At 48.7% G+C, this 23,154-nt stretch overlaps 1 protein-coding gene across 1 annotated transcript in view; it reads left to right on the forward strand.

Moving 5' to 3' along the window:
* Window positions 1-23,154, forward strand: part of SDK1 (sidekick cell adhesion molecule 1) — a 688,889-nt gene that overhangs the window by 559,408 nt on the left and 106,327 nt on the right. Inside the window, exons 17-21 of the mRNA XM_019637402.1 lie at window positions 4,414-4,529; window positions 6,173-6,365; window positions 11,577-11,675; window positions 18,110-18,301; window positions 22,371-22,492. Of these exons, the coding sequence (XP_019492947.1) occupies window positions 4,414-4,529; window positions 6,173-6,365; window positions 11,577-11,675; window positions 18,110-18,301; window positions 22,371-22,492 (722 nt within the window). The remainder of the gene's footprint in view (window positions 1-4,413; window positions 4,530-6,172; window positions 6,366-11,576; window positions 11,676-18,109; window positions 18,302-22,370; window positions 22,493-23,154) is intronic.

A 23,154-nucleotide genomic window follows, 5' to 3' on the forward strand; every position in this document is an offset into this window, starting at 1 on the left:
TTTCAACAGTTGTACATTTTTGAGTGGCTGGAAAATAGGCAGACGTCAGTCTCTCTGGCCCATGTGCAGCTTGTGGGAGGTGCCACTCTGCCCTGTGGGGCCTCCTAATTGCCACCCCAAGAAATCCATCTTCGGGTAAGAGAATCGGCCATTGCTTTATCCTGGTCGCAAACGTTTCCGAACCGGATAAATCTGTGGTTTTCTCTCCACATGTCCTAGTTGTTGGTGCCCGCAAGAGCTGGGTACTCACACCACAGCTCCTTGTCTTTGGCTGCGAGAATCGAGACAGTGTCCAATGGGTTTAGGCTATGTCGAATTTAACACATAACACCCTGGGATCTGTGCTGGGGGGATTATCTGGTGAAAATGGATTTTGAGCGATGAAAACTGCAAGAGCACAACACCTGTCACTTTGCATCTTCAAGGCCTGCAGTGAAGGGCACGGAAAGGTGGCACTTTAACTGCTAATTATGAGGAGAGGGGAGGAAGTGTCCCAGGATGCCTTACTCGGAGCAGCAGGAGGCCATGGCTTCCTACTGAGACCCTGTGTGAAGACTGAACCCAACCCGGTGAACACAGGGCCTCCACTTATCTGCAGAGTGGCCTCATCGCAGAAGCTAAGCCCTTGTCTTTCTCAGAAGGGGTAGGATTACATAACCCTTGATAATTAAGACCTTTCAGCCACAACGCTCCTTTATTGGAAACACTGTCAAGAAGGATTTACTGGCTGTAGGTCTTTTTCTCACTTCAGGGAATTTTTAACTCCATTGTCCACAAATTTGTGAGTCATTTCTGATGATAATAATCAGGAAAAAAAAAGAAGAGAGCTGAGAAGAATTGGCGATGTTTTGACAGAAGCCCAGGATGGGTGAGAGAAAGGAACCTAAGGCTTCATTCAGATCCTCTGTCCTGTGACCTTGGGGACAGAGGCTCGTGAGCTTTGCTGGGAGGACGGTGTGGCTGGGTGATTCTTAACCTCATGGTTCTGTGCCATCCCAGGTCATGAGAAGGGAGTTTGTTTTGTCCATGGTGTGAGCTATGGATCCAGATTTTTTTTTTTTTTTTTGCATATAGGTGTCTATTTTTTCTAGCACCATTTGTTTTTTCTGTAGGATTGTCTTTGTGCTTCAGTTGATACACATGTGAGTAGTTTCTGGGCTCTCTTTCGTTGATCACTGTGTCCATCCTTTCTCCAGCAGCACTCTGTTTTCATTACTGTCGATTTAGCATTAGCATTGATACCATGTAGTGAAGATTGTCCAATTTTGTTCTGTTTTCAAAATTGTTTTGGCTGTTCTAATTCCTTTGTTTGCCCCTATACATTTTAAAGTCGACTTTTCAATTTCTAAAAGTCCTAGCTGCATTGTCGATTGGGATTGCATTCAATGCATAGATCAGTTTGGGGAGAGCTGACTTCCAATCCATTAGTAAGATATGACTGCATTGACTCTGAGCAGTGTTTTGTAGCTTTTAACATACAGATCTTGCATGTAGTTAGTTAAATTTATATCTAGCTCATGTTTTAATTGCTACTTTAAATGGTATTGACTTTTTTAATTGCAATTTGCGACTGTTCATTGCTCATATTGAGAAATATAATTAACTTTCGTATTGTTGAGACTGCATCCTGTGATCTTGCTAACTTCAGTTCTAGGAACTCTTATTTTGACTCAAGAGTTTTCTTCATGGACAATCATATTGTCTGTGAATAGAAAGAAGTGGTTCCTTTTTTCCCCTTTTCAATCTTTATGCCTTTGGTTTCTTTCCCTTGCATTACTGCACCGGCTTGCACTTTCAGAATAGGAACGGCCAGAAAGATGTCTTTGCTTTGTTCCTGATCTTTGGGAGGAAGCACTCAGTTTGTCATTGTAAATAAGATGTTTTAAAGATGCACTTCATCAAGTTTATTTGAATTTCTACTTTACTGAGAGGTTTTTGTTGTTTTTTAATCACTATTGGATATTGAACTTTGACAAATGCTTTTTCTAAATCTATTAAGATGATCATATTTTTTTCTTTATTCTGTTGATATGGTGAATTGTCCTGATTGATATTTGGATGTTGAAACTGCCTTGCATGTATAAGATAAATGCTACTTGATCAGGATAAGTTATAATTTTTATATATTGCTGAATTTGATTTTCTAATATTTTATTGAGGATGTTCATGAGGGATATGGGTCTGTAGTTTTCTTTTAGTATCTTTTTTAATTTTGTTGTCAGGGTAATGCTTTAGGATTGCTTTTATTTCTTCAAATGCTTGGTAGAACTCATCAGCAAGCCTATTTGCTGAGAATTTTCTTTGTTGAAAGGTTTTAGTCATGTATTCAGTTATTTAATAGTTATAGGACTACTTAGGTTATCTATTTCTTCTTAAGTAGATTTTGGAAGTGTGTTTCTTTTTAAGGAATTTATCCATTTGGTCTGAATTATTGAATTAATGAGCATAAAGATGTTCAAAGTGTTCTCTATTCAATTAATATAAGTAGGATTTATAGAGGTGTCCCGTGATATTATTGGTGGTATTGGTGATTTGTGATTTCTCATTTATTCTTGATAAGTCTGGTGACAGGGTTATTGATCTTTTAAAAGAACCAGGTTTTGGTTTCATTGATTTTCTCTATTATTTTTCTGTTTTCATGTCATTGATTTCTTTTTCTTCACTATTTTCTTCCATCTATCTGCTTGTTTTTGGTTTAATTAACTTTATAGATTCTTAAGGTAGGAGCTTAGATTCTAATATAAATATCTAAATGCTATAAATTTCCCACTAAGACTTATGCATCCCATAAATTTTGATATGTTATGTTTTCCATTTCATTAAATTGAAAATGCTTTCTCATTTTCCATGTGACTTCCTCTTTGACTTGAGTTTATTTTGAAGTGTATTGCTTAATTTCCAAATATTTAGGAATTTTCCACAATCTTTCTGTTGTTAATTTCAAGTTTAATTCTGTTGGGGTCATATAGCATACATTTTGTGATTTTAATTATTTTAAACTTGCATAGGTTTGTTTTTTGGCTCCAACTATGTCCATCTTGGTTAAGTTCCATGTGCACATGGTAAGTATGTGTAGTTGGCTGTTGATGGGTAGATTTAAAACTAAGTATCACGTAGGTCAAGGTGCTTGATGGTGCTTCTCAGGTCTTGTATATCCTTTCTGATTTTCTTTGTCCCCTCGTTTTCTTTTTTGAGAAAGGAGTATTGAAGTCTCCAACTATAATAGTAAATTCTTTTATCTTTTTCCTTTTAGTTTTATCACTTTTGCCTCTTGTATTTTGAAGTTCTGTTGCATGCTCGTTTATGATTGTTAAGTCTTCTTCTTCTTCTTCTTTATATTTGAGCCCCTGGCAACATCAGCCAGGGGAGCAAGGCCTCACATGCTCTGCTCGGATTACGTCTTCTTGGTGGATTGACCACTTCATCATTATACCACGTCCCTCTTTATCATCGGTTTTATTCCTTCATAGGGTATCTATGGTGTCTGATATTAATATAACCACTCCAGATTTATTTTCATTAGTGTTTCTATTCTTTTACTTTTAAGCTATTTGTCTTCATATGTGTGATTCTATTAGACACCAAGTCTTGCTTTTCATCCAACTGATAATCTATCTTTTATTGGGAGGTACAAACTGTTTATATTTTAATATAACTGTTGATATGATGGCATTAAAATCTGTCCTCTTGCTAATTATTTTCTGTGTGTCCCCTCCTATTTTCTTCCTTTTATATTGTTTTTGCTTGCCTGCTTTTGTATTAATTAGATATTTTTATATTTACATTATGTTTTACACTTTTGCCTTATTTATATCTCTTTTTCAAACTTGTTTAGTGATTGCCCTGGAGTTTAAAATATACATCATTAATTAATTACAATTTCTCTTGAAATATACTGCATGTATAATGTGAGAATGTTTTTAAAATGGTGACCCCTGTGACACACAGAAATTTAGCCTGCAAATGAATAAACAACAATACAGATGGGAGGGGGATTATTTTTTTCCACATAAAGGATAATTGGGCTTGAACAATAGTGGCGTGTGATGAGGGAAGTGTATTTCCACATAAAAGCTCATCTGATCTCAAATATTGGGTGATTGAAAAAGCATTCAGAGAAGGCTTTTGTTTACTCTCCATCCTGAGATCCTAGAAAGGCTCACCCATGGAATGAGATGATCCAATCCACTTTTCTGCCTATGTCTTAAAGAATTTGGCAACAAAAAGAGAGATAGCCCAGTCCTTTTTCTTTGTAACGCCACTATTAGCTTCCACAACATCCGTCACCCATCCTTGTCCTCAGTGCCGTAATTGCCCATGAATCATGAACAGCAGCTAAGTCTCTTTTTCCTCTCTTCCCCCTCCCATGCCTCTGCCGTTTGCTTGGCTGTCTTCCACGACCGCCCCGGACAGTGCCGACAGCACCCCCACAGAATGTGCGGACGGAAGCCGTGAGCTCCACGAGCATCCGGTTCCTGTGGAACCCCCCGCCTCAGCAGTTTATCAATGGCATCAACCAGGGATACAAGGTACACAGCCACGGCCTCTGGCTGGCTGTCTTGGTGTGTCATGGCCTTGTGGTCAGTGAGGAGGCCACCCAGCCCTCACTGCATCAAGGTACAGTGTGTGTTGACCATGGGGGTCACCTGAAGTCACCAGGGTCTTATCACAAGGTATACTGGCTCAGAAACTCAAATTACTAGTTTTCAAGAGGATGGCTTATACATACCAGAGCAGTTTCTCATGAGCAAAGCTGTCCATTTTTAAATGACCAGCGGGAGACCTGTCTCGGTTGACCCGAGTCAGCATTTGTAGGAACCACTTCTTCCTGGAAGGGAGTTCTCTCAGAGGAACACAGGCCCCGGGTGCAACTGAATGATACTTCCATCAAGTAAGGGTGCTCACTTCTTCCCCTGTCTGCTTTAGGGAGACTTCTGCTTGCAGAACTGAGACCCCCTTGATTCAGGGGACCTCCCTGGACTGAATCATAGGGGAACACATTCCCACCACCCACCTTCCCTTTGTGCTTAGTTACCAGCACATGTAGCCTTCATACATGTACTGGGATGTGACTTCCAAAAGCACAGCCTCTCGTACCTTTAGATCTGCTTCTCCTGGTTGGAGCCATTTCACCTAGACCATAGCCACTAACCTTCTGCGATGGCAGGTAAACTCAGGGGACATCTTTTCTGAAGGGTTCCACGCAGCTGGCCAGAGTACTTGGTATCTCATATTCAGAAAGTATTATTTCCTCAGACACACGTCCATTTTTTTCCCATTTGGATTCAGTTTGCAAAAACACTTGTTTTTCGTGAGGAAGGCAAGCATCACTAGAAATTTGCTTGCCTTTTCTCTACCCGGAGGTATCTACAGGCAGAAGCTATTTTGAAAGAAAATCATATTGATCAGCTGATGATTTTGCCTTCTTGACTCTCCTGTCAAGTCTTATTGGCAAGACTGGAGCGTCCATTCGATGGCTCAGCTGTCAGTCTGATGCATATAAATATGCTTTGTGTCCTGCAGCTTGTCAACTTTCTGCCGTAATTAATCCTGGAAATGTCTGGTGTCAAAGGAATTCAAAGTCGCACTCAGACGTAATGTTGCCAAAACATTAAAACTTCCCATGGAATATGTACATGTACTGTATTTCTTTAAAATCGTCATCAATCTCCTGAAATCCTCTTCAGAAAACTAGTGTGATATAAATTCTAAATAATTAAGATTGCCCCCATTGAATTAAGGGCATATTTTTGAGTCAGAGTAGATGCCTATCTTGAAAAATACTTGTATTTATGTTTCATTGTACTGATTCAGTTGAATAACAGACGGTGTCCTTTTTATACCATACTGTTTGAAAATTATATGTTCTGTAACATGTTCAAGTGAAGAGAAAGTAAAGGTTTGAGGAGTATCTGTTACGAGTTAAAGTAGAAATTTCATTTATATCTACATGTATAAAATATACATAAATATACATATTTGTATTCAATAATCTATGAGATATCTTTTAAACTCAATATTTTTAGTAAGACTATAAATGTAAGATCTATGGAGGTTCTTAATTATGACTCTGCTTTGAAGACATATTAATTGCAAAATAAAATTCTGATGCGGACTTGAAAGTGAAGACATGCAATTAAAAAGGATCTCTTTTCAACCTGTTCCATCCCAGCTCCTAGCATGGCCGGTTGATGTCCCTGAGTCTGTCACAGTCGTCACCATTGCTCCAGACTTCCATGGGGTCCATCATGGGCACATAACCAACTTGAAGAAGTTCACGGCCTACTTCACGTCGGTGCTGTGCTTCACCACCCCCGGGGACGGGCCCCCGAGCGCACCTCAGCTCATATGGACTCACGAGGACAGTGAGTAGCTCTTTGCCACGTAGCTTAGCAGCAGCCCCGTCAGCTGTCTGGGAGGTCTGGGCCCCCGCTGTGTCCAGCACTGGGCGAGAGCAGAGATGGCTCATCAGGAAACTCCACATTCCCAGAATGTTTGCAGTCTGCTCACTGGAAGGAGCTGAGTCACTGGAAAGCTTAGGAACACTGGGCAGAAGGTGGTCCGTGGGGCAGGGAAGGAAGGTGGCTACGGGAAGGCCCCGAGGGCGAGGGCGGGAGTCTCGTCCGGCCATGTGGTCAGCCTTGGGTCTTGCTGGACTTCTCTTTGCCCAGGTTTCACCTGGAATCCACTCACCATCTCCTTGAATCCCCTAGCGCCCCCAGCGTGCTTCCCTGACCTCCCAGGGGCATTTCACCCAAGCCCCTCTCCCCCGGACTGGTCCATTTATACCAGCCGCTCTGCTCTCGGGCCCGCGGGTGCTTCTAGAAAACATTGTCTAATGCCAGTAGCCTGAGAAAATGAGCCCAGATGTGCACAAAGATTTATTTACAGGGAAGTTCATGACAATTATTAGAAATTGAAAATAAAATGAAAACCATCCAAATGTTCCAAAGGGGGATACTTGAAAAAATTACTGAATAACAATATACTAAATATTTTGTAGTTACTAAAAAATATTTTTGAGAGAAAAATGATCGTGATCTAATGTTGTTAAAAAAAAGCATACAAAACAATATGAGATCCAAACTTTATAAAAACACACTTGTATAAAAGGACGTGAGCTGAGAGAAGACCTTGAGTGAAACATGTCACCATTTTGACAGTTATCACCTCTATGTGACATGATTATGGGTAAATTTTACATTTTTCTTCATACTTTCCCATCCATGCATTCTCAATCCTACACCAGCATGTGTGTCCTCAGTAAGGCGAAGGACGCATACAAGCTGTTTGAAAGGTCGCCAGGGCTGCCGCCCTTCTAGCCGCCTCGTCTCCCGTCTTGCTGGGCGTGGGCGTGGCCCGGCCTTCCGGACTTTTCTCTACTTGGTCCTTTGCTCTGCACTGTCCTGCGCCCCACTGCCCTCTCAGCAGAGGTCAAGGCCATCCAGTGAGCTTCCTCATGGCGGTGCCTTTCTCTCTCTCAGCTGCCCTGTGTTCTCACCTTGTTCTCATCTTGTTCAATAAGGGAGTACTACCAACAACTTTCACTCACAAATTCAACATCTTAGAGGATTCCTTGAAAATCGCAAACTACTAAAGCTCAACCAAGATGAAACAGACAACTGAATAGTACTATAACCATTAAGGAAATTGAATTTATGATTAAAATGTTCCCCCAAAAGAAATCTCCAGGTCCAGAGGGCTTCCATTAGGGCTGTTACTTGAGTAGATCTGTGGTTTTAAAGCTCTGTCTGGGGGGTTTGTGATGACGGACTGGAGATAATAGTGAGGGAGTCTGGGAAGAAGGCAAGCATTGCGAGAGCCTACATCCAGGCCATGGAGACAGCAAGAGGGGAGATTCTGGAGACGTGTCACAGAAAATTGGGGGCTCATTAGATTTAGGAGATGGGGAGAAGGAACTCTCCAGGATGACTCCACAGCCTCCGGCTTACGTGGCTGGGTAGATAGTGATGCCAATAACCAAAACATGGAATCAAGTCCAGTGTGAGGAAACTGGGTTAGCTGGGATGCACGCAGTGTGCAGAGCCTGGGGGACTCGGGGTACACGTGGCCGATGGGCAGCAGAGTCTGCGGAAGTCGATGTGGGAGTCCTAGAAATTAGCAATTGTGATCTTATTTTCCAAGGAAAGATTAAGAGATACAACTGAGTCTGTGGTCTAACCACAGACGGAAACACTTGAAAGCAGTTCTGTGTCAGAGCATGTAAGGCGTCCTTAGCAGGTAGAGCCACCTACATGGAATCAGTGGGCGAACTATATGGGGCTTGAGGAAAGGGAGAGGCTCGCGGGGCTCTGGGTTAGCTGAGACACACGCGGTGTGCCGAGCGTGAGCAAGCAGGCTGGTTTGAGAGGAGCTTAGTCTTTCAGGACGGAGGACAGACAGAGGCCAGCAGAGGGCTGGCTCTCCAGAAGGGAACAGGAGTCTTGCTTGAAGGGCACGTTCTCCATTCGCCTGTAGGAAGAGGCAGCCTGATAGGCGAGGTGGGAATGGGGATTCCTGGTGGGAGGAACCTGAGAGCTTGAACTGACACTGAACTCAGAGAGGCGGCAAGGAATCCTAGAAGCATCATCTATCAGGCATCCCCCCGGAGCTCTTCATTACTGGGATTTTCCTCTCATTCATTAGCTGACCCGAGTAAGGGCAACATCTCAGCTCAGACCACCGCCAGGTCCAACTGGATCGGATTTGATTTTTCAGAGGATGTTTATTTAAAATACAAAGTGGCGAGAGAATGTCTTCAAATAAGAGGGAAGAGTCAGGCTGCATCTCTTACTCAAAAAGCCCACTGTTGCCAATTAAACAAACAGACAAAGCTACGGGGAAACATCCCATACAGCTCTGTAGCCAGAAGTGGAACATTAAGGGCAGTTAGAGCACCATTAGTAAGTAAAAAGAGAAACAGGAATTTCTTTCTTGGGAATTCAGAAAAATGGAAGTGATGTCATCTTTTTAGCATTTTCTCAGGGAGGCAGCATTTTTTGATAGCCAGGGAGCCTGTACCCTATTTGGAAAGATAGAGCCGCCTGTTGGAAGCCTGAAGGCGGGCTTGCTCTGGGCTGGGGTGCAGCCTTACAGGGGACGCTGGACGAAGGGCTGGAGAGCAGCGTCCATCGCCGTAGCTGATGGTGCTGCGCTGAGTTCCACACCCAGCGGCCTCTTCCAAATCTCCACAGAAACAAGAACCCAGGTGGGGGTGGGGGTGGGGGTGGGGAGCGGGCGACGCAGTAAAGAGGATGCAGAATATAAATTTTAAGCCTAGATGTAGCCGGCTTTTTCCAGCAGAGCTGGAGGACAGCAAAATCGGGCAGAAATCCAGGAAGCAGAAACACTGAGAATATATAAAAGGAGCAAAAAGCTTTCTTTGCTGCTCCATGGATCGATAGAAGAACAAGTCAGTTCAAAAATCTGTCAGAATGTCTTTCTGGAAACTCAGAATGGGGGAGGATGAGGTGGTCTTGACAGCCATTGTACTTCACCATCCTCCGCCCTCCAAAAGGGAGATTTGTCAGAGCGTCTGAGCTTCTACATGAAAAGCCTTTGAAAGTTCCACCCCGATGAGTGTATTTGCTGAGGCTGTTACCATATCTTTAGAAGGACGAGTTGCATTCAGAGGCTTGTCCTAGAGCCAGCTGAAGACACACAAGGTGCCGAATTCACCTGAAATCTGCCGTCTGAGAGCAGGGCAGATGGTACCCGGAACCGGGGTGAGGCTTGTCTGCGGGAAACCCCTGAACTCTGTCTTTGGAGAGACAACCTACACCCTTGACTTCATGCTCTCCTATTTTAAGGTTTAAAAAATTGCATTTTGTTATTATGATATAGATCTCAGCGTGACATTGCTCAGAAGTCCACCAGGAGAGTCGATGGCACAGCGCTGGCCGGAGGGACCTGGTGTGCCCTGCCTGGCCTGGCCTGTGCTTCGCTGACATGTGCAGAATTGAGTCAAACCCTGCTCTCCTCCCCTCCTACACCTCCCCTCCCCTCCCCTCCCCTCTCTCTCCTCGCCTCTCTCTTCTCCTCCTTTGTCTCTGATTCTGCCTTCAAACCTCACTCTGCTCCTCCCTGACTGTCCCCTACATTCTCCTGGACTGGGCACTGAGCGGGGTAGGCGTGGGGACATGGCAGGGACACAAGCAGAGCAAGTCCGAGTGAAGCAGCCATACCTGCCGGTGAAACGGTGGACGAGGGATGTGCCAGGCGCCACACAAAGCCCGGCATGATGGACGGTGGAGCCCCGTCTCTCTCCCTTCCCCTGTTCCATGTGAAGGCTCCAGCTCCTGGAAAGCATTTCCTTTTCCATCTGTGGAAAATGACCAGCCACCTGTGAGAGTATCACTCTGGCACAGCCACCCGGTCACCTCTTCCCGCTCCCGTCCCCACGCGGGGAGCCGGCCCTGGTGGGCCCTGTTGTAGGAGCAATAGGGGCCGGCCGTGAACCTAGGGGAGCTGGAGCACCCCTGGAAACCGCTGCAGCCCCACCCACGGCCGACGTGCTGTCTGTCCTACTGGCCCTCTGGGACAGGCAGGAGGTCCGCGTGCCAGCCCAGCTCTGTGCTTAGTGGCTGTGTGTCCTCCGGAAGTGGCTTCATTGCTTTGGGCCTGAGATCGCCAGCGGCAAAGCCGGGGAGGGATCAGAGCAGGCCTGTCGCATCCTGCTGGCTCTGAGAAGCCACGGTCCTGGGTCTGTTTCATCCAGGTGTTTTCAAAGTGACAATAAGCTCAGCTCAGAAAGGACTTCATATTCTGATGATATGATAACTGACAGCTAACACCAATCATAGCAGCTAATGCCAGTCAGCGTTTGTGCGGTGCCGGGGACATGCTAACTGCTCTCATGTCTTATGCATTTCATTCCACAATGACCTTGCAGGGTGAGTTCTTATTTCCGCATTTCACAGATGAGCAAACTAAGGCTTAGAGAGTTAAGTAATTGCACAGCCAACAAACCCAGCTGACTGCAGTGTGAAACCACAGTTCTCCCACTCTGCCCTCATGGGTTAGAAGGGCTTCAGTGCAAAGAAACTCCTGGAACATATTTGCTGGAACTTTCTCAGCCTTGCTCTACCCCCACGGAGGCCCTGGGAGAGAGTGGGTGTTTGGAGCCAGGGGTGCTAGATCAGGTGTGCAGGCATCACCCCTGGGCCTGGTGTGGGCCCCCCTGCCCTGGCCTTACCAGGGCCTGTGGCCCCACACAATCCCCACACAACGGCTGCAGTGTGTCCAGGGCCGCTGGGTGCAAGCGATTGCCTTTCAGGGTCCAGCCAGCCTGACTGTGCTGGTCAGATTAGAGCAAGAATGGCGAAGGAGGAGCTGATTATGACTCCCGGCCGCCCGCCTCCAGCTCTCTGCACGCGGGGATGACGCTGAGTACAATAATGTATGTCACCAAAGCCAGGATGGCTTTCACACCTCGAGTTCCCCCGGTTTTTGCTGACATTTCCTACGGATCTGGCCTGGCTCACCACTTCCCTTTTATAGTTAGAACTTTCCACGCAAATCTGACCAAAAGAGAATGGGCTATTGTGTTAACAGATGACTTTCTTGTTAATTGCTAGAACCGGGAGCTGTGGGACATCTGAGTTTCACAGAGATTCTGGACACATCTCTCAAGGTCAGCTGGCAGGAGCCACTGGAGAAAAACGGCATCATTACAGGTAAGTGTCCCTGTCTTCCGGAAAAGAAAAACCAGCTTTGTCCCAACAGGAGGGGATGGATATAGCTTAAAACCAAACTGCCGGCTGAGTGGAGCCATGTCTGCGAACTCTGTGGGACAGCGGGCTATGCGGCCGAGGCTCAGTCCCCAGCCCCAGCCTCCTTTGGGGCCATTTCCCTGCATGGCTGCAGCCTCGGAGTTCAGAGACTCAGCCACCTTGCATTGTCCTAACAGACCTCCGAAGTCTCACTGATCAATGAGAATGGGTCATTTTATGACGTACTCTCTCAAGTGTACGTCATAATTCTCTTAGCGACACTGTAAGGTAAATATTGGTATTATGACCGATTTACAGGTGATGAAACTGAGGCTCAGAGAGGTGAGGTGACCTTTTCTTCATTCAGCAAATTTGCAGGAATGCCTGCTGTGTGCTGGCACGTGGCTAAAATGCTGCCTACCAGGCAGTGACCACACTTACACGCCAGGCTCTTGGACCCTGTCCACCGTGGGCATGGCCAGGGCAGGACGAAGTCTGGGTCTCCTGCCTCCCAATGCCTTGCTCCTTGCCCTCCCAACAGTGCCTTTTGGGGTACTGAGGATGGGGAGAGGCAGCGGGGGCGGGAGAGCCAGCGGGCAGGCCTGCAGGGGTGAGCTGGGCGAACGGTGCGGGGTGCGTGGGGCGAGTGGTGCGGGGGCTGAGCACCTGCTGTGGGCTCCTCTTGCGGTTTCTGGGGAACAGCCAGCCTTTTATAGGGTTCTTAATGGTTTTATTTTATAAAATAGGTTTCTGAAAAAAGCCTTTCAGGTTAAATTTAATTTAAATCTTAGTTTGGAAAAAAAAAGCTCTAGGTCTGATGAAACCAGCACAGGCTTTGGCCTCAGGTGAAGGCAGAGGGACCCTGTGTTTCACTATCGTTGGTGCCCTGGGGGCGTCAGCTCACCTCAGACCCTCCGTTTCTTCACCCGTGGGCATCTAACACCCCTTGTGGGCCTGGGGAGGCTCACTGAGGCCAGAGCAGCTCGGCCACCAGTGGGTATCCTTTTCATTGAAGAAGGATTACATGAAGTGTCAAAGCAGCCACTGACTGTTCGTGGGCTTGGTCACCGGTTCACTGGATGTGTGTCCTATGCAGGCCCTCTCTGGGGACTACGACAGCTCGTGGCATGTCAGGGCTCCCACCCTGCTGTCTACAGTTGTCCCAGAGGCTCCAGGAGGACCCCGCTCCTGACCAAGTCCTTTCCATCCTGCAAGCGAGCCTCTTAGGAGCCTGGCTGCACTGTCCCTCGGGCAGTGATTATGCTGTCCCACAGCCCACAGGAGCCTGTGTCCCCCCGTGTGCCCAATGGTCCATGAAGTCTGCTCATGCAGCCAGGGCACTGAGAAACTGCATGGAGACCAGTAACTGCATGTGTGCCCACCGCCTGGCAGCAGGGTTCAGGGCCCTCCCCCGCCGTGTCCTGGACGCAGCAGCAGTAGCAACCCTGACCGCGTCCCACATGCAGGCCCCTTAGCACTACAGGATCTTGTTTATTTTTGGAGCAACCACACGAGGTGCATCCTATAACCCCAGCTGACACCTTGGGTGGTCGTGTTCCAGGGTCACATGGCCGGCAGGCGATGAGCCAGGACAGAGACCCAGGTGTCCGTGTCCTCTCCCTGCGTGATCAGCTTGCTGGAGCGGGGTTGGAATTGTGCTGCTCACCCCAACCCAGGCGTTTCCTCTCTTCCTGGGTTCCTCTCTTCCTTGGCATCTCCCAAAGTTTCTCAGCGCACCCCAGGTCACAGTCACATTTATTAGGTAGTTAAGTGCAAACAACTCAAGTGTTTATATGCCAACAACTTAATAGTCATTTGAATGAATAATACTCACTGACTGAAAAAAATGTGTATTTCCCCCTGAAAGGACACGGAATGTGTGTTCGTGATGGGGTGTGCCCCACTGGCACTGCCCAGCCTCTCACACAGGGAACCTGGGGACCCACTACCTTACTTTCCTGTTCCGCATTGGCTTTCATGTAGCACTGCTTTCTTATCTCCGAAACCACCGCAAACGCAGCTTCGCAAAGACAGGATGTGTGCACAGGCGTGGGGAACACTCTGCCCCTCAACTTGTGAATGACACGAGCGAGAGGCCAGTGTGTGTCCCGACACAGGCAGGAGCACCCGTTTCTGGGGCCCCTTCCGTGCCCCGGGCACCCCAGTGCACAGCCTGGCCCTGCATTCCTACACACAGGCCAACCCTCCACTTCTCATCTGCAAAGTACTCCCTGTCACCTGAACGCACCCAGAACCCCTTACAGAATGGGTGCTCAGGTCACATCACAAAGGGCGCCTGTGATCTGATGTTGCCTCCAACCTTCACTTTTCAAAAATCAACTTATGAATCTGGTTCTGCCCCCAGAAGCTGATGTTGAAATGCTCACTTTAGATAAGGTTAGAGCTCCGGAGAAGGGAAGAAGCCACTGTCGAAACTGGACACCAAAACCCCGATCCGTGTGCGTCCTGACGCCACTTGATATATAATAGCGTTGCAGATGCTGAGTGTGGGGCGAAAAGGCCCCTGGTACCTGGAGAAAAAGGAGCTCAGCGAAGGGGGGACGAGCCACACAAACAATCTGTTGCCAGGGAAACAAAACCAAACCAACTCAGCAAGAGGCAGGCAACCATGTGGAAGAAAAGGCTTCCTGGCTCCGAGCCCTGGGGGACCAGGGCCATGGGGGACCAGGGCCGCGGGGGACCTGTCGTGTGGCCTGAATGAGCTGCACGATCTCAGAGGTGGACCGCCTGGTGGGAGAGGCAGGTCACTGCCATCTGCCTGCCAGGCCCGTTTCCGAATCTGTCCAGGACCCCTTGGGGGTGGATTGACGCCAAGGGGTTTCCTTTCTAGGGATGCGTGCCAGAGCCCCACCCCATCCTTTCTGAACATACACACTTCATCCCTGTCTGCATCTTAAAGGAAACCCAGGGGTACCGTCCTTTGAATGGAGCCAACATTTCACCGCTAAGCGCAGGTTGCCAATATTTCAATTTATGAGCCTCTGTTCTCAGCAGCCAGTGGGGCTTAGCTCATTTTTGCATTTTATTTAAACAAATGCCTGTAGCTCCCAGCCACAGCCCATTGACTGTGGAACTTGGCCTTCAAAGTTCAGGCTCTTCAGAGCGGGTTGGCCAGCAGCCTGCCCTCTGACCTTGGGCTGGGAGCACAGCTTCAGGCAGATGCTCTGCTGTTTGCTCTCGGAGGCCACGGGGTCACCACTGACTTCTTCTGGCCTCTGACAGCCACACTGTCAACTGTGCCCGGAGTCCGCACAGCTGGGATGGACACCTGCAGGCATCTGGGAAAGGTGTGGGGGGGAAAGGCCGCCCACAGGTGAGACCCAGTGGCTGTTTCCTTGGTCACACTGGGTGTCTCCGCCATCACCTGCCCAGTGACCCCTGCCCTGTGTGACACTCTCCCCGGCACTGGACTCTGCATCCCTACTGACAGGTCAGCACATGGGCCTGGTTGCCAGGGGCGCATTCCAACGGCACCGCAACGGTCTAGTCCCTGCTGGAGGTAGAGGGCTACCAAGTACAGCGAAAGGGAAGTCGTGCCTGTTGGCAGACCTGGCTTCCGAGGGACACTGTCGGGAATGTCCGTGGCAGCAGCGACCGTCCTGCGAAGCCCATATGAATGCCGTAGGCTGTGCTAAAGAGTGTCCCCCACACAGGCCCTTTGCGGCCCAGCCGCCTAGGAAGCCATACATTACCGGCCTTGCTGCCGGCCCAGCTCCATTATAACCGGGGCTGGGAGAGAGGGAGGCGCCGGCAGGGGCGGCCTGTGCCCACCCCAGCAAATTGCCCATTTCGCTCTCACTGTGAATTCCAGCATCTTCCACTCGCTCCCCAACCTGATTTATGAGAGCCGGGATGCAGACAGACAGCTTGTGATTGGATGTACTGCTCTCTTGTAGAGAATTTACTTCAGATCAACAGAAAATTATTTCTGAAGCTCCCTCGCTCGTTATTCCAGGCAGCCGTTCGGAGCAGGTAGGGTGCCGACTGGAGGTGGGGCTCCTGGCTCTGGCGGCTCTGTCCCCGCGCCCCTCACACGCTGCAACCACATGAAACATTCACAGGCCAGAGCTACCGTGCGCTTCCCAAAACACCGACATTGGAGGGACCCTTCCCCAGCACGTGGCTACAGCTCCGTCCACCTGTGCGCGGCCAGCTCATCACACCGTCTTCCGTCACACGGCTGGGCCAGCACACCTCTCTGTGGAGTTTCCTCGTGCCTTGCCAGTGTAGATGAGGCCCTCCGGTCACCGTTTGGCTTTGCTTGTATCCATGACAGTGGACATGCGAGCGACCGCGCCCATCAGCTGAAACGCTGGGAGCCTGTGTTTGGGCTCCAGATGGCCAAGCTGCACAAGACTCTGTGTTCTAGCAAATTCTGATGAAGAACAGCTTTTAAACAAATAAAATTGTCTGACAGACGGTTGTGAGACTAACATCCTTCTCTTTCTGTGTGTTCAGAGGAGACCCTGAATACCAGATTATTTAGATCGATCAGGCAGAGCCCGCCAAGGTCAGGGTGGCTTCCTCGTGCACACCGAGACCTGGGGGGCGCAGAGAGCCTGGCACACCCCGCAAACCCAGCCAGGCTCTCGCAAGTTCACCAGCCTCTCTGTGCCCTGGTTTCCTCCTTTGTAAAATTGGGGCGATGACGGCTCCAACTCCAGAGGGCTGTTGTGAAGACTAAATAATTAATATATGTGAGGGGCGCGGAACCCCACAGGGCCATTGTAAATACTCTCTACACATGTGAAATTATTACTACTCATTCCCCGGAAGGTTTGTCTCTTTTTAAAGTTGGACAATTACCATGTTTCCCAAAAATAAGACCAGGTCTTATATTAATTTTTGCTCCAACAATCTACACTTATTAATATACAAAAATCTATGTTTATTCAAACAGTCATGTCTGGCCGATGATCTTAACTGGGGCTTATGTTTGGGGTAGGGCTTATATTACGAGCGTCCTAAAAAAATCATGCTAGGGCTTATTTTCCGGTTAGGTCTTATTTTCGGGGAAACATGGTAGTTAGTGAAAAGGGAAGAACTGATTGATTTTAGTGCATTGAGAGTGACGGGGGTGGGTGTCAGATTGGGTAGCCAGGAGGACGATATCCTGAGGTCGTCTGAGCCAGGGTGGGTATGGGAGAGGGGCAGCGCTGAGTGGTCAGCCCGCGCGAGACGAGGCCTGGCAGGCAGGCTGGGTCCTGCAGGTGAAGAAGGGGCTAGCAGTCCACAGAGGCCTGGGCGGGGGCCCAGAAGCCGCAGTGGCCCTCAGGCAGTAATTTGGGGGGCTCTGATGAGCACTGAGGCATCCACCTCTCTGCCTGCCTCTGCTCCCTGGGCTGGAAGAGGGCTGAGGGACAGCAGACAGGCAGCGGTTTCTGACATTAATTTTTTTTTTTAATATTGAAGTCCAAGACACTGTCCTCTAAATTCTTGTTTACCTGAAGTACAAGTTTCTAACTATATTTATTGCTTTCATCAGAATGAGAAGGAACTTTAAGACGCCTCCTAGTGCTTCAGCATCCCTGAGCTTATTGACTGGAAAGAAGGAAAAGCAAGCGTTTTCAGTGGTTTCCCTTTGCATTGGGACCCGGGAGCCCTTTCCATCACCAACTCCCTCTTTACAAGACAGGCTTAAGCTTTCTCTAATCACATAAACTCCCCTCTGAGGGGGTTGATTCAGGGGCTGGCTGGGTCTTTTTCCTCTGAGCCCAAATCACGATGGAACCTGAGGTTGAATAAATTGTGATTATGAGGCCCTGCTGGACTGAACAGAGTACAGGGGAAAATCAGATTTCACTAGGAAAACAGGCTCACGGGAGGAGGCCGAGCCAGAGGCGAAGCTCATGTACTCGGGCGAGGAGACACTTTTTAAGGCAGGGCACTCCGCACAGGGAAAGAGTGTTCTATCCGTCATCCCCTAGAGGAAAAGGAGCCGCGTTTCCACAAATTAGTTGCAACCCAGCAGCAAGCTCCTGATTTAGGGTGCTGTCTAATGAAAATATGAGCTTATAAAAATGGAAATCTTGCTGAAATGCATCCATAATTTGACAAGAGAAGGTTAAGTCATGCACAGCAGGTTGGCCATCATCGTTTGTCATTCTTCAATCCATGCACCAGCTCCTGAGGTTACCAGAGTGTCAGACAGGCCTTTGTCCCCCTGCAGCGCGCTCTGTGGCATGGGGACGCTGGGGACGGGCCACCGGGACTAAGTGGTGCCATAGACTTCTCAGGGAGCATACAGGAAGGAGGCGCATCCCGTCGGGGCAGTGGAGTCCCACCCGACGTCAGCGGATCCACAGTTCCAGCCGGGCAGCCAGCCTCTGCCCTCGGCTTTCAGGAGACCCCAGACTAACTCTGTTCTCGCTTTCCAGGCTATCAGATCTCCTGGGAGGTGTACGGGCAGAACAACTCTCGGCTCACACACACTCTCAACAGCACGACGCATGAATATAAAATCCAAGGACTGTCTTCTCTCACCACCTACACCATTGACGTGGCTGCCCTCACTGCGGTGGGGGCCGGCCTGGCGACCTCGTCCACCATCTCATCTGGAGTGCCCCCAGGTCAGTCAGATGGCGCTGCAGCCTCCCTGCTCCGCGTGTCCCTTAGAGATTTCTGACGCTCAGACTTGATTGGCGTTTTTGTGGAGAAGCTGCTGGGGGCCTTTGAAAGAGGGGTGTGAGTTTCCTGCTGTGATGGTTGGGGGGGTGAGTGGATGATGACCCACCGTCAGCCTTGTTTCCCAGTGTCTTCTGATCGCGGCTTAGCCTTCCTTCTGTCTGGCGTGGGTCAGTGGAAATGGGCTACAGGCAGAGAGGGGAGACCTGGGTACCGGTACTGAGGTCCCGCCCTCCAAGGAGACTGTAAATCAGGGACCTCACGGAAGGAAAGTGCAAGAAGGAAAGAGAAGTAGGGAATGTTGATATTAAGAATAGTAATTATTATTATTATTATTATAAACAATATTAAGAATAGTGTCAACATAAGGAATGCCCACAGCTATAGAAAATTTTTCTTAAGAACTTATTTGAGTTTACTTGAGCCAAGCTGATGACAATTGCCAGAAAGCAGGATCTCAAATGCTTCAGACAGTGACAGTTTGCAGTTTCTTTTATGCATTTGAAAGGCGGGAACTAAGGAAGATTCACAGGAAGGTGGGAGACAGCAAGGCAGGGTTTGGATTAGGGATAGTTAACACGTTTATGTGCTCCCTTGAGGGTGGCTATGCCTCTGAGAGGTCTGACAAAGAGGGTCACTGTGGCATTTCAAAGGTGTGTGAACTACATGCTTAGAGACAATGGACAGGGCTGCTTGGGGCCCAGATGAGCCTTTTACTAAAGAAGTTACAGGCCTGGGGCGGGACTCCCCACGGTGACCTGCCAGTGAGGAATCTATGATCAGATCACCCTGTGAGGTGACTTCCCATAGAACCCCTTTTTCGTCCACAGTATAAAGCATAAAACTTTATTCACTCAACAAAACAATGAAAATTTGTATTTGAGATCAGAAAAAACAGTGGGAGAAGGCGGGGGAGGAAGGTACAGAGACTGGGAGAGTCAACATCCAGGTGAGGACAGTGCGCATGCAAAGCCACCTGCTGAGGTGAGTGCGCTGGCTGCTGTGGGCATGGGTGACACCTGCCCTCATGGCCTTCTGAAATGCAGATGATCTTCTTAGAGGGTCAGCACACTCCTTTCAGCTCTGGACAATTGCTACTCCGCATTTTCTCTCCAGTTTTAAGTTTGTGTTGAAAATGAAAGTGCTTCTCCGAGGAATTCATAAATACCTGTAAGAAAATATTGTGGGGCCATCAGTTCAATTTTGTAATTAAAGCAGTAGGTCTCTTGCCATTTAAAAGTTGTCTGTCTGCCTCGTTTCGGCCTTTGAGAAAAGCATGATTGTCTTACTCGTAAGGGCCTGAAAGATCCCCCCGAAGCCAGCGTTTATCCCATAGGGTAGCCCCACATCCAGTTCAGCCTTCATAACCTAATTATTTTCTTGGAAAGGTAATAAGCGTGATCTGAAAAGAAAACAAAACAAATGAAACGTATGCAGTAAAAAAAGAATCCCCTCGGAATAAATGTGCTCACAGCTCAATACCTCTCCTCACAGGTCAGTGAGACAGCCCAGCAGTCCAACAAGTTATGTGTGGTGGTGGGAAGGGGCGTGACCTCACAGGGAACTTTCTAGAAGCCATTATTAGACCCAGCCTGCCAGCCAGGGAGCCTTGAGCCCAGCAAGTCTACTGTCCACCAATAAACCGTTGTCATTGTCCTCTTGCCAGGGCAGTGGTTCCCACTGTCACGTGCATCAGAATCCCTGGGGCTCCTTTAAAACCTGCGTGCCGTGCCCACTCCCCAGGGTCACCTCCTCCCCGGGCTGGGTGAGGCTGGAGGACGTGCCTGTGGAACAAGCCCTCAGGTGCCACGGAGGATGCCGGTCGGGCCAGACCCTGAGGCAATCAGTACTTTTTAAAAAGGCATTTACAAAATATATTTATTCTTTTAAGAAAGAAGTCTTTGGCTTACAGAAAGATTCATTTTATTCTACGTCAATAGCCAGTTCCCAAAGCACATATTTAAAATAGTACTTTAATAACTAGTGGTGGTGGTGGTGGTGATGGCATATTGTTAAATTTGTTAGAAATACCTCACGTAGAGCGACTGAGGGTAATATTGGAGCACACCCAGGGGTGTGAGCAGCTTTTTCCCTGGGTGGTTTGGACACTGACCAACCAGGGCAGGGAACAGGCTAGCTTTTTCTGGAAGGGCCCTGCCCCCAGTGCTCCTGGGACCAGCACGACACGAGCTGCAGAGTGGAACTCAGAGGGGAGGTGGCCCTGGCCACACTGAATGGACCCCTGGTGAAATGGGTTTGCAGAGAGCCGCAAGGCCGATCACAGCCGAGAAAGACTTTTCGTGTCACTCAGAAGTGTCGCAGAACCAGGTGGACTCGCTGTTGCGTCACACGTCAGGTCACCTGGAGCCAGAGATCCTCCCTAAGATGTCCCTGAGAGTTCTAAGTGTTGGCCAGACGCAAAATCGTGTCGGCGACCACTTTGGGGGCTGTATTCTATTTGCGTGCTTGAAGTTGCCTTCCATTAATGACTGAAGGACTATTTTAAAAATCCCGAGAGAGTGGGCCGGCAGAGTGGCACGATGGTTAAGAACTCGCTTGGGATGCCAGAGGGCCCCGGTTCGGATCCCACATATGAGGGCCAGTGACACTGCCCTCTACAGCTAAGATGCTGAACAACAGCTCGACCTGGAGCTGGGCTGCCATGAGTCGCCGGCAACGGCGTAGGCTGCAGCCCCTGCTGCAGTGGGTTGCCATGGGCTACCGTGTGTGGCCAGCAGCCAGCGTGAGCAGCCAGCAGCCGCAGTGAGCAGCCATCCAGAAGCCGGTGACTGATCTGCCTCGCCCGGGAAGAGCGCGATGATGGTGCCAACTTGGGCCAGTGAAGCAACATCCTCCACAACTAGACTGAAGAACAAAACAACAGCAACTTGTCTGTTCCCCTTCCCCCAATTCCCCAGCACTGTTCCTATCCCCCTACTTCCCCAATAAAAATCTTTAAAAAAAAAAAAATCCCGAGAGCTGAGAAATATAAAGAAGCATCACTTGTCCTTCAATTTAAACATTTTCTGCCTCAAATTCATTAAAGTACATGGGAAAAGGACCCTTGAGGTCCTAGAGCCCTGCCTGTGTCAAAGTGGTTTCAGCGTCCCCACGCAAGCCTGGGTTTTCAATGCCCCAAGCAGCGGCGAAACAGGAGGCCACTCCTCGGGAGACGTGCAGCCTGAAAGCCTTTTCTGCCCCTTGCACTGCCTCCCTTTCCTTCATTTTACCCCATTATCTTTCTCTAGAGTGTTGTGCATTGCACACTCATGTAAGAGCTGTCATTTTGAAGTCACAGTCTTTCACTTCTGAGTGGGACAGGCCCTGGCAGGGAGGAGCTTACTGAAGGGTCTCTATGCAACACGAGGCCTAATTCACAGGTAGCTTCTGAGGGCGGGGGCGGAAGCATTCAGAACACAGCCTCCCCCCATGTAGTTGCCAGAGCAACTGAACCCAGTCAGAGTGGGCAAGTCCTGCAGTTTCACCTGAATGTGGTTGTCTTGGAAACCAGACCAGGAAGCCTAAGGCTCAGGAGCCGCCCACCTGCCCATGTCATGCTGCCCAGAGCCTCCAGTGTGGCCGCCCCCATCCCACCTCGGCTGCTTCCCAAGGCCTCACGGCCTCATCCACAGGAGACAAACACTCAATTCTCAGTTTTTTAGGAGCCACTCGTTCATCCTTTCTTCATTCAACAAGTATCTGTCCCACAAGTACCTGCTCTGAATGGAGATGAATAATACACGATCCCCACCTTTAGTGTTTACTCCCGAGGAGGCCACATTACTGTCCCCAAATGCCACTTCACATGGTACAGAGCCTAGCAGGTGGCCCTACTAAGTGTGAATCACGCTGTGACCATCTTCCCAGTGAAGCTATGTCCTCACTTTCATGGTTTTGAAAACAAATATTTTTCAGGGACAAATGCATTTTGAAACTTTTGCTTGCTGACCTGCTGGATGCGTTTTCTCTGCTGTGACAGATGTAAACCTCTGCCTCCCTCTCATTCGTCTCTAGAGCTTCCTGGGGCCCCATCCAATCTGGTCATTTCCAACATCAGCCCCCGTTCAGCCACTCTTCAGTTCCGGCCGGGCTACGACGGGAAGACGTCAATCTCCAGATGGGTCGTTGAGGGACAGGTATGCGTGTCACCGGAGCGGGAGCTGGGGTTTCCTAAGAGCCGTGCTCTGGGACCCGTATTTGAGAGACGTTGGCGGAGCCTTTGCAGTGATCGCTCAGTGGCTGGAGCTGATGGAGGGGTGGATTTCGGGGTAGCTGTGTTTGGAGGATGAGACGCACAGACCGGAGACAACAAGGGTGCTGCGGACAGGATGTGGGAAGAGAAGGGAAGCCGAGATGTTAGACTGGAGTCTCACTGGACGCTGGGAGTGGTAATAAGGGTGAGAATTCCAGTGGGTTCCAAAGAGGTATCCAAATTTGATAGCATAGTCGATTGATTTTTTTTTTAATTCTGTATCACAATCAGCTACCAAACATACTAAGAGGATTAATTGGTACAACTTATCATCTATCGAATGAGTGAATGAATGAATATGCATTCATTCAACAATACTAATAAAGCATGTGTATTTCCAGGTGCTATCCTAGGCATAAAGGATAAAACCGTAAACAAAAACTGGCAAAGTTTCTGCTGTAAAGGAGAAATTTCTCTCTTGGGAGAAGGAAGGTCCAGTTGCTGGGACCGGAACATACGCTTTCTGTTCGAGGGCCAGCAGGGGGGTCCTAAGGCTGGGGAATGGAGGGGAGGGAAGCGTGGTGGGAAATGGGTTTGCCAGGAACC

This window comes from Hipposideros armiger, unplaced genomic scaffold (assembly GCF_001890085.2).
Source record: "Hipposideros armiger isolate ML-2016 unplaced genomic scaffold, ASM189008v1 scaffold_33, whole genome shotgun sequence".
Taxonomy (NCBI): Eukaryota; Metazoa; Chordata; class Mammalia; order Chiroptera; family Hipposideridae; genus Hipposideros; species Hipposideros armiger.